At 26.5% G+C, this 18,473-nt stretch overlaps 2 protein-coding genes and 1 long non-coding RNA gene across 4 annotated transcripts; 1 reads left to right on the top strand and 2 right to left on the bottom strand.

Annotated features, from left to right (window-relative positions):
• Positions 1-422: 422 nt before the first annotated feature.
• On the bottom strand, positions 423-3,260 carry LOC126551293 (uncharacterized). Its single transcript, XR_007605163.1, has 4 exons — positions 2,317-3,260; positions 1,412-1,533; positions 1,249-1,356; positions 423-678 (listed from the first exon to the last, which is right to left on the bottom strand). It is a non-coding gene; the product is annotated as an uncharacterized LOC126551293 (long non-coding RNA).
• Positions 3,261-11,581: 8,321 nt separating this feature from the next.
• Positions 11,582-14,710, top strand: LOC114128173 (ubiquitin carboxyl-terminal hydrolase 14). Of its 2 annotated transcripts, XM_027992627.2 has the most exons (11): positions 11,598-11,871; positions 11,949-12,235; positions 12,302-12,419; positions 12,487-12,659; positions 12,768-12,862; positions 12,928-13,084; positions 13,174-13,239; positions 13,310-13,492; positions 14,001-14,106; positions 14,200-14,388; positions 14,451-14,710. In XM_027992627.2, the coding sequence occupies exons 1-11, from the start codon at positions 11,856-11,858 to the stop codon at positions 14,525-14,527; spliced, it is 1,467 nt and encodes a 488-aa protein (XP_027848428.1). In that variant the 5' UTR covers positions 11,598-11,855; the 3' UTR covers positions 14,528-14,710. The 2 variants fall into 2 exon arrangements, with proteins under 2 accessions (XP_027848434.1, XP_027848428.1); XM_027992633.2 differs by lacking the exon at positions 14,451-14,710 and having other exon boundaries at positions 11,582-11,871; positions 14,183-14,381.
• Positions 14,662-18,459, bottom strand: LOC114128134 (bifunctional arginine demethylase and lysyl-hydroxylase PSR). Its single transcript, XM_027992580.2, has 8 exons — positions 18,349-18,459; positions 18,036-18,243; positions 17,293-17,498; positions 17,079-17,231; positions 16,516-16,712; positions 16,302-16,449; positions 15,759-16,123; positions 14,662-14,946 (listed from the first exon to the last, which is right to left on the bottom strand). Exons 2-8 carry the CDS (start codon positions 18,109-18,111, stop codon positions 14,922-14,924), a joined length of 1,170 nt encoding a protein of 389 aa, XP_027848381.1. The 5' UTR covers positions 18,112-18,243; positions 18,349-18,459; the 3' UTR covers positions 14,662-14,921.
• Positions 18,460-18,473: the final 14 nt, after the last annotated feature.

Genomic DNA, 18,473 nt, shown 5'->3' with positions numbered 1-18,473 from the left:
GTCAACAATCAAATCCCTACACCTTCAAACAAACAATTCATACATACATATCCCCATTTTGTTTTTTTTTTATAAATACTTAATAGTAGGTATAATTTAATTATATAATATATAAAAAATTATTAATAATAAGAGCTAGTGATTGATTTAATAATTATATAATATTACTATAATTAATAAGATAAATATTTAGTTGTCTTACGTTCAAATGAATGCCATGGGAATCTTCTCTCTGAATTCGTCCCTTCCTGAAACCTCAAAATAATTATTCTTTTCGCATATTTATTAAAATACAGTTTTACAACACGTTTAATTATTATTAAAACATATTTTATGCATAATTTGTATCGTGTGCAAATATACCAAGCATACATTTAACTACAGTAAGTACACCAGTTATTATTGCAGGTACCTATATGCATATAAATATCGCTGGTGCGGTCGATTGGTGTTTAATTCATCGCATGCAAGTATGCAATTAACAAAATAAAAATAAATAATAAAATAAAATTAGTAACCAAACTAATTACTAGATTCATTATACATACATACTGGGTAATTTAAAAAAATGTTAAGTACCTACCTATCTTAAAAGTGCATTAGCGTTCTTGAAAAAATATATATTTTTTTTTACAAAATTTGATGTTATGTAGATTTAAATCCGTCGCGTATTAAAATCTGCAAAAATTATTAATAATTATACCAATAATACATTAATATCACTTACTCTAAGCTATTTGTAAAAATAGTTATAAGTACTATAACAAAATCAAATAAAACAACACTAATAATAATAGACACTAGTTCTGAATTTATAAAATACCTTACTGTATTAGAATATTATTAATATGTTATACGCATTAATTACTATGAAAAACAGTTAGCTTATAGAATTCATTTAAAGTAAAACTGTAAAATAATACTAAATTTGAATTAGATTTTTTCATAAACTAAGAGACATATTGTGATACAAATTTTAAAAAAAACTCAAATCTTTAAACAAAGTAAATGAACAAAACAAATTTCTTTGATAAAATATTTGATATAAGTACGATATTAAAACTGGAAAGTGGAAATTATAATTTATTTTGTAGTTTTATTGAACTAATACATTTTTATGGATGGATAAGTACAAAGTTTTAGAAAAAAGTTTCACTTAAAGTATAATTTTTTTACTTTTGATTATTCATTATACATTCTACAGATTAGGTCAGGTTTAAATTCATTAAGTTAATTAGCACAACTTACTATTTCATTATTACTAAAAATGTTCGATATGGCCAATCCAATCGCGTATGCAATAACTAATTAATATTTTGTTTCAACACTATCAGCTGCTCTTTATAGTTGATTGAACTGAAATATGGCCAATTATTAACAAATACCAAAGTATTATTTTCTATGTACCTACATTATCACTTATTTATATTCATAACGTGAACAACAATTTCAAATCACCATTTAAATTATTGATGTTTTTTTGCGCATTTGTTAAATTCATTCTTAAGTGGTCCAATTATTTTTGTACAGCTACTACTTATAAAACAACGTACAAATACAACATTAATATTTTATTTATCACATTCTACACCGGTACTATAATAATATAATGTTGGATACCTACAGACGCGCAGTCAATTACTATAGAACTAAAATAACACCTTTGGTACGCGTGCGGCGCACTGTAAATATGAAATCTATGTAATATAATTATTTTTCAATTTTCTAGTAAAATAGTCATACCTTATACTTATATTCAAATAATAATTTTACATGGAAAATAAAAATAGGACTCATCAACGTTTTAAATAAAAAAATTGCAATCGACATGCAACAAAACGGTTCCAGAGAATACTAGGTACATTCAAATTCTTATAATTTACAGTTAAACGCGATGGGTTACTTATTAGTTATTTATTAGGATATTTTAATGAAAATAAAAGTGTTTTGGACGTAATACATGCATAAATAATAACCTACATAAAATTTCAGTACAACAATAAATAATAATTACAATGAAAATAATACAATAAACGTATTTTAAATAATTTAAATGCAGCTGAAAAAATGTATAATCCAATATTATATTATTATAAAAACCTTAGGTTAGGTATAAGTTCTATTATTTTCCTTTAAGGGATAAATATGTTATCAAATAATAATATTAATAATTTATCTATACAAATATAATATGTATAATATTAGGTATATATATCATGTGCGTAATGTGTATATAATATTATTTATGAACATTTCTTGCTATGTATAATATACATTGGTAAATAAAATAAAATGCCAATCAAATTTTCTACGTACTGATAATTAAGTAGCAAGTCCAAATCCGATACTGGTCAGTACGTTTCGCTGCGGTGTATCGGTATATGAGCGTATATGACGGTCGGATGGATCGCTAATGTAACTTCTTTAGTGGTTGATATTAAACCAATACTTACCAAGATATACTCCAATATTTCTTCCTTTAAAATCTTGATTGTTAATTATAGACTAGATCTCAGTATACTGTAACTTTTAACAAGGTATTATTATTACGTATCTTTACTTATATCAGCAACGATCATATTTATGTTGGTATCTATCGGTAATTAATCAGACCCTTATAATATAATGTGGAAAATGGAAATCTGATTATTATAACAGTTCCGTCGTTAAGCTACGAACTTACAAAGAAGGAAACCTGCTCTCAGCCGATTCCACGGATTCATATTTATATTATATATTTTACTGTATTTGAAATTCCATACTGGATTCAGGTTTGATTATCATAATAATCATCTAAATTTCCTCTTGTGAATGGTAAACCATATACATATATGATATGATATTATATACATATGTCTGATAGTGATTTTAACAATAGTTTATAAATGTATTTATATGGTTAAATATAATATAGGTATGTACTACTATAAAGTGTAGTGTATTAAGGAAGGGAATAGGGATACATCTTAATTATTTAGTAAATTCGATTTTAATGGTAGCCGGTGTAATTATTATTGTTGATAGCACTGTAGATAATATAATATATGGCACCATCTCATATGTTAATTTAGTTACTATATGTTTTACTTATTCGAGTTTGAATTACTATCAATAAACGTTATATAGTTATAACACCACTAAATATGGTTTTTTTTTTTTGCGTGAATTGTATATAAATGTATTACCTATTAATTATTATGACTTATGACTAGATAACCATTAATCTAATGAGTACCGATTTACTGAAATCAAATTGTATAGCTATGATGATATATTTATTAGTGATTATTATAATATTACCATAATGGACATAATGTAAGTAATATATATTATATATTAATAGAGGATTCAACTACAGAACCAGACAAAAATAACACATTGTATTGGTAGATACATGAATATTTACTCATATATTTTTTAAACGGCTGTTAAAAATACAAACAAATTCCATTGATAGGATTGCTAAACAATTCAATCGGAAACTTGTTTCCTCGTACTAAATAATAACACTACAGCAATCGAATCAAAACATACACATTTATCATTAACCCGTTAACGACAAAAACAACATCATCGGGTCATCGATCTGGAAGCTTACATATTATATCGATCAGGACACTACATACGAGTATAATACGATCAATGACGTGCGATATAATATAGTCATTATAATGTATATTATATTATTATAATAAATCTAGACGCATATGAAAATATATATAGTATATTAAAAGCGCAAAATATATTTTAATAATGAAACGACAATTAAAAAATGTAATCTTATAACACGTCTGCGGACGACGTTTAATTTATTATACTTGAAAATAGGAGGTTTTGAGAATTCTCAATCAAATAAAATCGTCGACCCATTTGCTATTTTTTTTCGCGTGAACATTTTTACATGTATAATACCTATATGTACTAGTACTATATAGGCATATTTCAAACTAGTTCCTATTATGCTGTTTCGTGATTCAAAACATCCTGAAATATATAATAACGACTTAATAGAGATACGAATTTTTATTTAATTTATTAAGGTGCGAATTGGGCGGAACGATAATAGCTATATAATATTATACATGTAGTGCGTACTGCGTGCATAATCACTTTTAGCGTGATGTACACCGTTTACCGACCGGTAGTCGGTAGATTCCAATACAAAATACTGTAGTCTTTATAAGTGTTAAAATATATATATATACAGCTTCGCCTCGCTTGCTGTTTACTAGTATATAATATATACTATATAGTACCTACATATGTATAATATATTTATCCCCTGCATCTGATATCGCATAGCGGATTTCAAATTAAACAATTAATCGACGTTCGATTAAACCATTATTTATTTTTATTTTATAAGATCAAATAAATAACGTTACGGTTATATTAGATGAAAAAAATATTATTATAGTACATAAAAAATTGTATTATTTCCGAGCATAAAACATTGTCATTATTGTCTCGATAGACTTAAACGAACGAGTGTAAAGTAATAGGAAGGTACAACTAATCATATTATCGATAACAGAAATGTTTTTCATTACTCCGTCCGTTGTACTATACTAGTCATAGTCCTTTTACAGTTTGCCTATAGTGAGTCAAATATATAATAGATACATACAATCATACAGGTAACAGGTATCCTCAAAGTATCAATACATAACGCGTATAACCAATTATGTGGATTATATGATGGCCTATGATGTAACTTATAGCTGTCGACAATCGATTCAATAACCAGGCGGTGTACAACAAATATAATATTATAATGAGCACTAGTCATAATATAGTGAGTTACAATTCTTATCAAAACCAATGACTTTATGAAGAACACTATAGGATTATCATTTATCAGAATACACCGAATAGGTTGAGATGTTTAACTATAAACAACGATACTGTGAAAATGTGAACAGTGTGAAGGATATGAGGATTATCTGAATATTATATATGTATATAGCGCACCATAATGGACGTTTTAGAATATTATTATAGGATTTTAGGATTTAATGATTGCCGATAACAATATTAAAAACTTACTAAATATTATGTTAATTTTCTCCGTGACGCGTAGCAATAATTTTCAAAATAATAATAAAAAGTTCATGCTTTCTTGATAGACAAGTTAAGAAATTAAATCAATCTGGAAAATGAAAATCCTTTTTGATTTTATCATTGAAAAAAATAAAAATAATTTCTGTCATCTTCTTGTCTGACTATTTTTTGTTATATTTAGTATTTATAAATAAACTATAATAACTACTACCTATACTACCTATACTGTCTGTATCAAATTTCAGTCAAATAACAATAATATAACATAAGCCTCGTCGTTCAATGGATACTCGTATATTGTTTCATTTTATAAAGAAATATAAATAATTCGTAATACCTAGCTGGCTATCTATTATATCGTAATTAATAATAATTGTAGAACTTATTGTAATAGATGACTTTGTTAAAACGTTGACCATACTAAAAAAAATTTGATGATATACCACAAGGTAGGTGCGATTATATTATTACATATTGTATTGATTTCAATTTTATAGGTGATGTTTTTGAACACGGTGGTCAATCGTAATACTGCAGCTGTATACGTGGTCTATATAATTATTATATTGTTATTACTTATTAAATACATTTCTTTCACTTTTTATTTTTTATAATTGAACAATTATTATATATTAGAACACACATGTATACGCGTTATGTATATACGTTATAAGTATTTCCTACATAACACCATCTCTCCTCAGTCCTCACTCAATACAAAATACGTACTTATAACTTATCTATAGGTACGGAAAATATAAAAGTGTGTTCGTTACGTGCTTGCACGGTGTATAAGTACTATGTATAATGTATATATATATATAATACACGTATAAAATATATTTAGTGAATACAATCGCGTAGGTATATATTCTATGTTATAAAATGTTAAGTTAAATCTCTCTGAACCCATCATCCCTACTCCGTTTGCACTTTCTTTATAATATATATATTATATATATAAAAAAAACATTAATATATTTAATCATTTTAATCCATTCCTCATTCTAGAAATTTGTTCAAAAAGACTTAATACAATATTATTATAAATTGTTAAAATATTAAATGTTTAATCAGTGAGCATGTATACAAACAAAAAATATTGCAATAATTTTTCTTTCACCCTACCTGAGTTCTGATTCCCTTGGTGCGTATCATATATTATTTTTAATTATAATATTTTTAGTATTGAGGAGAAAATGTTCTTCTAATTTTTTTTTCTAGAATTATAAATAATTGGACCAATATAGTTCTAGAATTTATAATACTTAATACATTTAAAGACCAATAATTTATAATATAAAGCTTTAAAGTAACTAAATGGCAAATGCTAATATAGGTTCGGGGAATTTCGATGTTTTAATTTTAATATAACGTGATAAATTTTCATTATCTATTATCTTGTATTATTAAAATACAAATAATTCACTTATTTTTTTTTTTTTTTAATGTACAGATACACTTATGCTATTTGGTTTTATTTATGATGTTGATATAGTTTTAAAATGTAATAGGAAGTATTGATTTATGAATATCGCCGTCTTGTGTTTAAACAGTTAAAAAACTGATTCAAAATGTGGTCTAGCTATAGAAAACTAAAAAACGTTTACATAGACTATCGTTATTGCATTGATAATAAGAAAATAACTGATATTATTAAATGATTCTCAAAAATGAAGATGGCGTGATAATTAGATTTTGTCAAACAACAATAATAACAATAATAATTTATGTTTTTTTCACATTAACTAAATAATTTTTAGCCTTTACATTAATATGTAATTAACAATAAAATGTAATATTATAATATCACAAATATGAAATAATATATTATTTTTAGTATAGATGTTTGTGATGTAGGTACTTACTCGTATTTACTTGTAAGTTGTATTGTGTAATGTTCAAATATCATACTTACGGTAGTACTAATGTATAGCGTAACATTAGATTAATTGATCAAAACATATTTCACTCCGTCACCTTTCTCCTACGAAAACTATCAATTGATACGCCACTGCCATTGAAGAGCATAATAGTGTCTACAAAAAATATTTGTAATGGTCTCAAAAAATGCTATTATTTTTACACGTACCTATAACATGTAACTGTAATGTTAATATTAATTTATAAATGACATAATAATCGATTAAAAATTAATCGATTTAATATAACATATGTATATATTTACTATGCAAAATATCGTTTAATGTTCAGCATTTGAGTGTTGTTTGCTTAAGTTAATTCAATTTAATGTAGATCTCGTACTATTATACTGCAAAATATAAAATTTCGAGTATTTTAAAAAATTAATTTAGTTTATATAGTACTTAGAAACATATAACAAATTTAATAATAGGTATAGATTGCATATTGGCATATATATAAGGTTGGAGCATCTTATTATAAATAAAGTTTTTTTAAAAAAAATAATTTTTTTGTTGATAAAATTACATAAGTTTCAGAGGCCGTTAGTTTAAAAAAAAATATATATTTATAATATAGGTAGGTACTAATCATAACTTTTAATTCTTATATGTTTAAAAAAATAATATTCAATGAATCATTCCTGTTATTTATTATTTTTATACACTTTTTTTATAACACAACTTTGTTTTGTATTATTTAAAAAGAAAAACTATTTTTTCAATTCTGGACTTTTTCAGCATTTTATTTTTAAAATACAATCCATGTTTATGAATTTACGATCATCATCACCACCATGGACACTACCTAGCGGTATGTATAACATAGTATATTTAGAGAAAAATAAATATTTCATATCTAAACCGTCGTATCTAGAGTCGTAGCCCCTCTAAAAATATTAAAAATATTAGAAAGACATTGTTTTTATATACAATGCCCCCCCCCAAAAAAAAAGTCTGCTTTGCCCCGCCTGAAAATTTTGTCTGTCTACGGGCCTGTATGTAAAATATAAGTCTAGGAATAGACGTAAAATGTTCCAAATTTGAATCCAATGATAGGTATCATCGCATAAAAAAAACGATTCTGAACGAAGATGATTATTGCAGTCAGCCTAGGATATAATTTCCAGTGGTTGGTGAAAATGGTAATTTATGTTTTAATGGCCTGAATTCACCAAAACTTAAGTTCTTTTATAATTATTGTAAGCTAAACTTATGAAAAATCTTGTATTAAATTTTAACTCTTAGCTACTAATGCAAAATTTTTTACATATCTACAAAATAATTTGTAAATATTGATGATTTTGACGAATTTTGGTCAATATTTGAATTTCAAATGCTAATAAAAAAAGATTGTGCCTATGTATTCTTATAATTTTTTAATCACTATAAGAATAACTTATGAAGAATTTTATATTAAATTTTCAAGTATTTTGACTATACCAAAAAAAATTTATTGACATTTCAATAAAAAAATTCTCAGAAAAATCGAAAATTTCTGTGGTCTATAAATAACTCAAAAAAAGTCAAAATATTTTAAAAATTTATCCATGTATTAATAACGGCAACATAAATATGTGGTGAAAATTTCAAGTTTTTACAGTGAATAGTTTTTGAGTTACAACCATATAAAAAAGTCGATTTTTTTGAAAACTGTTGGAAAATGTTTACTTTTGACCTCTATAATACACCAAGGATATTCACTTTGCCATCGGAAATCACCCCGAAGTTTGAAACTGAAGCATTATTTCGATTAGTTATGTTGTACACACACACATCATTGTAAAATTAATACATTCATCACTCCATTCAGAATCTAAAAACGCACATCTTTGTAAAATCAATACATTCATCACTCCGTTAGTCCGTTCAGAATCTTAAACAAATATTATTCCAAAATTTTTTATTTAGATGGTAAATTGTATTTTTGGAATTTTTATACCTAAAGGGCCCAGACAAACATTTAGTATAGGGACCCAAAATTGTATATAAGACCCCTGTAACGAATATTAGTTAAATTGAAGATATCGGTATTTAATTTTAGTTCGATTTAACGGTCTTAATGATTAATTAATGATGATAAATGTTTTTAGTTAAGCAGGTTAGTGTAGTACTGTAGTTAGGTACTATTACAAAGTAAATGCTACGCATAATGCATGGACATTGGACATAACACATTTTCGCACCAAAAGCGTACCTTTTATTTTTCCACCGAGTGAGATATTTCTACAAAAATAATTTCTATATTATTAAAACCTGTTAGTATTTTGACAAAAAATTTTTTAGTAAAAGTTAAATTATTATAATAAGCAATAATATTAACTTTTTGATGATAAACGAAGTTGTGAGTAGTTAGAATACGACATAATGTATATTATAAAATAAATAATTTGTAAAAATTTAACTATATATATTTTTTTAATTTTAACAAAAGTCGATTTTTTTTAATAAAAATAGATATTATATAATTACATTATCTACTTAGGTACTTACACATCACAATAACATTATCTCTCATAACCTTATTTATGTAGGTACTTCATCATTGAGCACTGAGATACATAAGAATATTCTCATTTATCTCAGTGTCGTTGAGATGCAAATACCACGTTTAGTGATATACTATTATTAATAGCTCTATAGGTAATGTGATGTTGAATTTAAAAACTAAAATGTTACTATATTATTGATCTATAAGCAAATATATATAAATAATAGAACAAAAATAATCGGATTATGTGTAGTAAACTTTATGCTATCATTCTTTATTTATATGATACAATTATTTAAACGGTGGTTTTTCATGATGCTCACAAGAAAAATAGAAGACATAACTCACAAACTTACGAAATCATTATGTTAATTCAAAATTTAAATAGAAAAAAAGTTAATTATCTGGTTTACGTCGTCATTCAACATATTTAATGAGTATGTGACCACCATAAGAAATCTAAAAACTAAATTAGTCATAACGGCAGTGCTACCTAGCGGCTAAATTAAACACTGCGATTGCTATTATTGTCTGAAAACTGATAAATATCAATCAATTACAATAATACATGAAGAATCAAGTCTCATAAATTATATTTTGCTTTAGGGACGGCGTAGAGACTAGGGACCGTAATAATAGAGAGTAAACCATATTAATTATAATTAATTTAATATCATTAAAAAATTTAAAATAGAAATAGAACAAGTGAATAACTCAAACATATTTAGTCAAGTATAATAAAGCTTCTACTACCAAGTATCTACAAGGGCAAAATATTATACTGCTATTTTTGTATTTGGACGCCTAACAGTTTATGGATATATTTTATGTACACTCGATATGATATATAAATAATTATGTATACTTTTGTATAGGTTTGTTATTTGAAAAAATAAAATACGACTACAACTTTTGGAAAACATAATAAAAATTAAGTATTAAAAATTTTAATTAGAAAACTTGTTGCTTCAATTAATTATTTAAGGAATTAACAATAATTATTATAATAGGTATTTAGTTCTTATTTATTTTAGATTCTGAACGAAGTATGATGTGTTTTTTTGTGTTCGTCTACACCATAAGTTATCGTAATAATGCTTCAATTTATAACTTCGGGTATAGGTTAGGTTAACTATAAAACGGTTTAAGATTTTAAACCATGCTATAAAACTAGTAACTACTTATTCAAACACAAAAAACGATGTTACCTAATTATTTTGTTGCAACTTAAAAACATAATTCGTGAGAATTTAAAACTTTTATGTAGGTATACCTATTGGCTGTTACTATAAAATTCACTATTGTCCAAGACATTTTTGATTTATTTTGAGAAATTATTTATTTATACTATGAATATGTTTAAACTATTTTTGAATTTTTTGGTACTCACAGAAACATGTTATTTAATTTTAACTATTTTTAGTTATATACTTATGTTGATATAATAATAATAATAACATAACAAACACAATATTTTTGGAAAAAATTATGATATCAACCTCAAACTGCATAGTAATATAGTATTAAAAATAAAATAAATATAGGATATGTACATAAAAAAACATGAAATATAGTGGGTTATGGCTAACAGACCGTATCCGCTCGTCATCGTTTCTCATATCCAAATGTAGAATGATACCTCTACGGCTATACCTATATATGGCTATATCATTGAATTCAAATTTAACACAACCAATATCCATAATAGTGTCTCAATCGAGTACATCTAATCTTATGTTCAGCCGAACGATATCCGCTTGCTTACCTTTTTAAAATTGCAGTTTTTGATCTGTCTGTTGGCTACTTCAAGGCTACTTGGCTATTAAGCATTAAGCCGGTAACAGGCTAAATTTTCTACATACATATGTTGTCTAGGTGATGTGTATGAACTTATATTAATAATATACCTATTAATATGGTGAATTAGTGATCTGATCGTTCTGAAAACCTGAAACGGCTGAAACTGAATAATGAATAAAGAATATATTATATAATAATAGTAATACTAATTTTAATTATTATGCAGTTTAAAGAAAGCAACCGTTGTCGGTAAAATATATTCCGAAAGCCAGTAGTGGCCGCACTGGGCAATAATGACGAGCGATAATTTCGTTTGGCCGTTATCAACAATAAATAATAAGTCATGACGGGTGACGAGCACATTTTGCAGTTATCCGCACATTTCTAATTTTAATATTCTTTAGTTTTGATCTTCGTCACATTGTGTATTAAACACTATTAATTATTGTAATACTGTCGACAGAGTGAACCGTGCGTGTTGTACGGGCGTTGTGCTTCATGAGAACGTAGTACGACTGTTGAACTACGACGGCAAAAATTAATAACATAAACACAGCCACAGAAATTTCTCGCCGAGCAATATGCCAGTATTCACAGGTGAGTAAAACGACTAATTGGGTCGAAAGTCTATGTCGTTTTATGAAATATATGAATATGTTTTCTTTTGGAATCAGTGAAGGTAAAATGGGGCAAAGAAGTATACCCAGACGTAGAGATAAACACGGACGAGCCGCCCCTTGTGTTCAAGGCGCAACTGTTCGCCTTAACTGGTGTCAATCCCAACCGCCAGAAAGTAATGATGAAAGGTGGCACCCTTAAAGATGATGTATGGGGCAACATACAAATAGTTGAAGGTCAGAATATACTGATGATGGGTAGCAAAGATGAAGATGTACCCGTTGAGCCCACAGTTAAGCCAATGTTTGTGGAAGATATGACTGAGACACAATTGGCTACAGTTGTAAGTTATTACTCTTTGAAACTTAGGTATTATTTACTAAAATTGTTAAATTTAATTCATTTTTAGACCAATATGCCTGCGGGACTTACTAATTTGGGCAACACTTGTTATTTGAATGCTACTGTTCAGTGCCTTAAGACTGTACCTGAATTACGGCAAGCCCTGTCTGATTTTAATGCAGCATGTAAGTTTATATAAACATGGTCTTATCTTTACCTAACACATTTTACTTTATATGTTATATATTTCAGCATCTACATCTCTGTCTAATTTTGCACCAGCTGAGAAAATCACAATTGCAATGAGTGATTTATATCGAACTATGGAATCTAATCAAACAATTCCACCTCTTGTACTTTTACAAGTATTACATCAAGCATTCCCCAGATTTGCTGATAAAGTAGAAGGGCATTATATGCAACAGGTAAATTATTCATACTGTTAAATCATCTGGTTTCTTTTTAAAATTATTTTCATTTTTATTCAACTATAAGTTAATATAACTTTAATATAAAAATTTTAATTTATTTAGGATGCTAATGAATGTTGGGTAGAACTTATTCGTATGCTACAACAAAAGTTACCTGCATTGAAAAATAAAAACGACAAGTCAACCACTAATTACAAGTAAAATTATAAATTATTTTTAAACTAGAATAAATTATTAAATACAATACTTTTAATGTTTTTAGATCTGTAATAGATCAATTTTTTGGTGGTACATTTAATGTTGAATGGAAATGTGTAGAAAGTGATAATGAAGAAGTGACCACAACTACGGAGTCATTTCTGCAATTAAGTTGTTTTATATCTCAAGATGTCAAGTATATGCATTCTGGTTTGAAAAATGTAAGTATTGTTATAGAAGTTATTACAATTATATTTTTTCTTATAATTTTAAAATTACACACTTTTAATATTGTGTTACCCAATTCCAGAGAATGCAAGAACACATCACTAAACACTCGCCAATCCTTGGGAAAGATGCTGTTTATACCAAAACAGTAAGTTTTTATAATATAAATTACATTAATTGCATATTTCAGTGCTTAATCTTAGTTTATTTTAATTTAGTCAAAAATCAATAGACTGCCAGCATACCTAACTATTCAGTTTGTGCGATTCTTTTACAAAGAAAAAGATAAAATTAATGCCAAAATCTTAAAAGATATTAAATTTCCAATTGAATTTGATGCATTTGAATTGTGTACACCAGAACTACAAGAGAAACTAGTACCAGTAAGAAGCAAATTCAAGGTAAAACCAATGTTATTTATCTTTAAAGTATGTTTAACAATGGTTAGGACTAGGTTTTTTGAAGTGCAAATGCTACAGCAATTGTTTTTTCTTAAATTTATAATTGATAATAAAATATTTTATTTTCTCATGGTTATACAGAATAATTGTAATCTAAATTTCATCTATTGTGGTTATTGTATTAAAATATTTACTTATTGTTATTAATATATGAAATAGTTATCAATGCTGTATAATGTATCATCTTACATCATGCTATGCAACAGTGTACTTTCTAGTAATATTATTTCAAACCATTTTGAAATGTATTGAATTATCTTTAAATAGGTTGATAATTTTTGCAATGTCAAATGTTCACTTTTAGCTGTTTATATATTTTGCAACATTTTTTGTATTGTATTATTGTAGTGATGTTAATTACTACTACCATTACAATTTATCATTATTGTTGTTAACAAAACTAAAATGTGTCTTAATTAATATTATTATTGTATTACTTACATTAAAGGAGTTGGAGGACAAATTGGCTCATGAAGGTGTAAAGCCAAGTGCAAAACAGTTGGCAGAATCAAAACAGGAAGAAAAACCTACAGCTCCATATTGGTTTGAAAATGGTATTTTTGATTAAATAATATAATATATTATATTATATTTAATAATTTATAATAATATTCTGTCCCTTAACCATAGTTTTAAATGTTATACAGATTATGGTTCAAATAACTCAGGTTACTACTCCCTTCAGGCTGTCTTAACACATAAAGGTAGATCAAGCTCTAGTGGCCATTATGTCGGTTGGGTTAGACAGTCCCCAACATCTGAAAAATGGATCAAATGTGATGATGATACAGTAACACCAGTAACAACAGAAGATATCCTTAAACTATCTGGTGGAGGTAATGGAATGATTTATCCAAAAATGTTTAATAATAATATTCTTAATACATACTTTTTACAGGCGATTGGCATTGTGCATATGTTCTTCTTTATGGTCCAAAACTTTTACCCCTGGATTCTTCATCTGTATCTAGCTGAGCCTATTCAACTTTATTAGTTTTCTTTTATGAAAAGAAAAAAAAGAAAATAAAATTCTTGTAAAAATTATGTTTTTTTTTTTTTAGAAAAAAAAAGGAGTAATACCATGGAAGATTATAAATTAATATACACAATATTGTCAAAATAATTTATTTAAAATACAATTTTTTTTTTATATTGATATTTTTAATTTGTTATGAAAATTATTGTTATTAACAGAGTCATAAATTAATTCATAACTTAAGGAATAATCTGCAAGTCAGGTTAGTAAACATAAAATTAAATAAAAAATTATGTAAGGAATAGAATACTTTGTTTACAATAAACAACCCTATTCTGAATATAAATTCGCAAACAGTTTCTTGTCGTTGAAACTTAAAATACTCTTTAAAACTTAATTCGGTGATGACAATTTACATCTAAAAATAAATAAAATAGTTTTAACACATAGCACTCATTTAATACTACGACTAACTAGTAGTTTTTCATAAGTGAAAAATAATATTCATTAATCATAAATAATGCCATACTATCAACTATCAATAGACTACACTGATGGCAACGTTTTATGGGCGAGGTTGTAAGTAAATATTTACAGGAATAAATTATAATCATAAATTTAATTTTACAAGTAATATAATTTTAGTCTACTTCATAATACGTAAATATTTTTTAATTAAGTTTATGAATAAGCAGATGTTCAAGTTGATTTTTAAGCACTGGTATTACATAACTAATCCAAACCCTATAGTATGTTTCCCAATTGGTGACCATTAGTTAGTTTAACATTGTAAGTCTCATGAAGTAAAATAATTGAAATTAAATATTATAGTCAAGATACTATAAGTAATCAAAAGATAAAATCTTTTCACATAGAAAAAACATTTATAAAAAAAATTAAACTTTAAAGTGAAAATATTATTTCTATACTGAGTGCGCCGAAAGAGTGCAAGTCGGCTCGCGCATCCTCCCGCGTCTCTCTGCTATCGAAACCGGTTTCCCTATGGCAGAGTGACGTTTGGGGTTGAGCAGTAAAACCGATTTAGGTCGCCGCCGATTTGCGCTCTCTCAGAGCACTCAGTATATAGTTTATAGAATAATTAACTTTGAAATTTCATCTGAACTGAAATGTTTGAAATTTTACATGAAAAATTATTGCATTAAATGTTACTATTTTGTAATTAAACAACTTATCAAAATCAAAAATATAAATAGAATAAAAGATTAATACCTTTTTTTATGCGCATGCAGAGATTCTTGTCCACTATCTTCTTCACTAGAATTTCCATCACTAGAACTGCTCGAACTACTAGAACTACTAGAACAACTGGAACTATCTGATGCAAGACCAGTATTGTTCTTTAAGTCAACAGAATCTGCTACTGCTGCTAAATCGGGTTCTTTGTTTTTTAATACTTTATACCATTTACGAGATAATTTTGGTCGTCCTCTAACTGTTTTGTGCCATACTACAGGAAAATTAGTACGGCTACAAAAATTTTGAGTAACTGCAATAGTAGTATCTAAGTTGAGTACAACGTGCCACCATCCACCAGGCACATATACAGTTTCACCAGGGCCTTGAAGTATCTCTATCTAAAATTAAAAAAAATTGTTTTGGTAATATGATTAACATATACAATTTTTAAGATATACAAAAATGTATTAACAAACAATTTATAAATATATTTTTTAATTACAGCATTGTTTATTAGATGTATACATCAAGGTTAAAAGATACTTCAAATTTTCAAATATTAATATTAAAACTAACTGGTAAGCAATCCTTAGGCCAAGTTGGCAATTGAGTACGAGGATAGATGATTTTAAACCAAGTGATAGCTTCATCACGTTGTTTACCACCCTCAGCCGAAGTGACTTTGAGCAGTTCTTTAGGAGTATGAGTAGGAAACAGACACCATCTAATTGAACATTCCATAATTAACATGCTTCTCATATAAGTAAAAAAATAATTCAACAAACATTACCTCTTATGTCCAGTAATTAATGAATTCCAGGCACTGGTACCTAATGGATCTATATGAATTCCAGTCCCTGATCTAGAAGGACCCATGACAAACCATCTATATGGAGGTCTTTTCTTCTCACCAGCATATTTAAATAAGTCATCTTGAAAATATATGGGTATATCATAATCATCTAATAATTTTTTTCTTCGATGATGCTGTATACACAATTCACATAAAATGTTTTATTAAATAATTATAGGTATATACCGAATTAATAAATTCAATGATTGTGTCTCCATTAAAATATTTATCAGATAAATTATTTGAATACTTTTCAACATATTTTACTAGAATAAAGATTATGATCTAATTTAAAGAGTTTTAACAGTAGACAATCATGACAACTGTTACATACATAATTATAGAGAACGTAGTGATAGTAGTATCTGCTGGTAAGAGTGAGCTTGGTTTTTATTTATTTTGTGCTAAGCACAAATAAAAAAAATGTATTTTCCTTGAACTATCTCATTTAGTATAGTCAATGTGTTATTGTGTTAATTGAAAAGATAAATATAACTTACATCACCAAAACTACTGTCAAATATATACAAAGGACTATCATCTTTATTATTGTTCATATAATGAACAAAATATTTCATTTTCATCTTTACGCTATATCCTTGATTGTCCTCTCCACATTTAAATCTTTGGTTACGGTACTTTTTTCCTATTCTCTAAATGAAAAAAAAAAATGTTTAAAACTATTATACCATATACAATTCAAATAAAATATACTTCTAATGTCCATTTATAAGAAGCTCTCCAATTATTTTGTAATCCTCTTATCACAACTGGTTTATAGGGTCGCTCATATTTCTCCACAAATACTTCAGGACTCACAGTTTCTACGTCAATGCGTTCTACATTATCGTGTACTTTTGTAAAAAGCTTAAAATTGTCAGCATAACCATGGGCATGCCATGCATATTTATCACTCAGTTCTAAAAAAAAATACATTGCAAATCGTTATCATTACTAGTCTAAGACTTTAATTAAATTATCAATATTGTCATTAGTTTGTTAAACAACATTTTTCTTTAGCTATCTTACATATGACACATTTTTCTTGTTTCGGTAAAAAAATCAGTCTTAAATTTAAACAAATACAATAAGTTAATTTTACTATTTAATATTAAATACTGATTAATAAAATAATAAATATTTTCACAATTATTATTGTTTTAGGACGAAAACATGTTACCTAAGTTTATTTATCAATACGTAAAAATATTTGAATGACAGTTAACTGAGTGAATTATAATATACTAAACAAATTAAAAATGAATAAGTATCAATGTAGTTAAAATGTCCTGAATGATATTTTAAAATTACAATTCTTGAGGTATCTACTAAACTGAATTTTTTAATTATAAGGATCATGAATTTTCCAAATATTTATATACAAATACATTTATACAACATATTAATATACCTACTACATACTTATACAGTTTATATTTCTTAATAATTCTTAATACCTGGTCTAGCTTTGTTCTTAGCTTCTTGAATCCTCTTCCTCGTTCTAGATTCCGAACTATTTGAAGAGTCGCTCATTATATACTAATATTTGATTTTTTTGCTGTACAAATTTTTTTTTTTAATGTATTTAATCTAGTAGGTAGTAAAAATAATTCTAACAATAACTTGAGCTCCTGACTGGTTCACGTTATAAAAATGTAAGTATACCTGGAACAAAATATAATACCTAGTTATAAAAAGTAAAAATTAACATTAAAATAGTACCTAACTTAAAACAAAAAGTAATGGTTATGAATTTATAATTAATAATACCTAATACAATTTACAAAAATAAAAATCTGTAAAACGTAACTCCTAAGTATTGAGTTATCATTTTTTAATTTGAAATAAAAACATAACCTTATATTTAGGGCTTACTTTATCGGATTCGTCAAACA

Source organism: Aphis gossypii, chromosome 3 (assembly GCF_020184175.1).
Source record: "Aphis gossypii isolate Hap1 chromosome 3, ASM2018417v2, whole genome shotgun sequence".
In the NCBI taxonomy this organism is placed as follows: Eukaryota; Metazoa; Arthropoda; class Insecta; order Hemiptera; family Aphididae; genus Aphis; species Aphis gossypii.
The sequence above is the reverse complement of the archived record's forward strand: the minus strand, read 5'-3'. Positions and strand labels throughout refer to the sequence as shown.

Coding starts and splice junctions, on each gene's coding strand:
- LOC114128173 (XM_027992627.2), top strand. Junction 12,420..12,486: donor GTCTGATTTTAATGCAGCAT/GTAAGTTTATAT, acceptor TATATATTTCAG/CATCTACATCTCTGTCTAAT. Junction 13,085..13,173: donor TGCATTCTGGTTTGAAAAAT/GTAAGTATTGTT, acceptor ACCCAATTCCAG/AGAATGCAAGAACACATCAC.
- LOC114128134 (XM_027992580.2), bottom strand. CDS start 18,111: ATGAGCGACTCTTCAAATAGTTCGGAATCTAGAACGAGGAAGAGGATT. Junction 17,232..17,292: donor CTTATAAATGGACATTAGAA/GTATATTTTATT, acceptor TTTTTCATTTAG/AGAATAGGAAAAAAGTACCG. Junction 16,450..16,515: donor TTAATTACTGGACATAAGAG/GTAATGTTTGTT, acceptor ATGTTCAATTAG/ATGGTGTCTGTTTCCTACTC.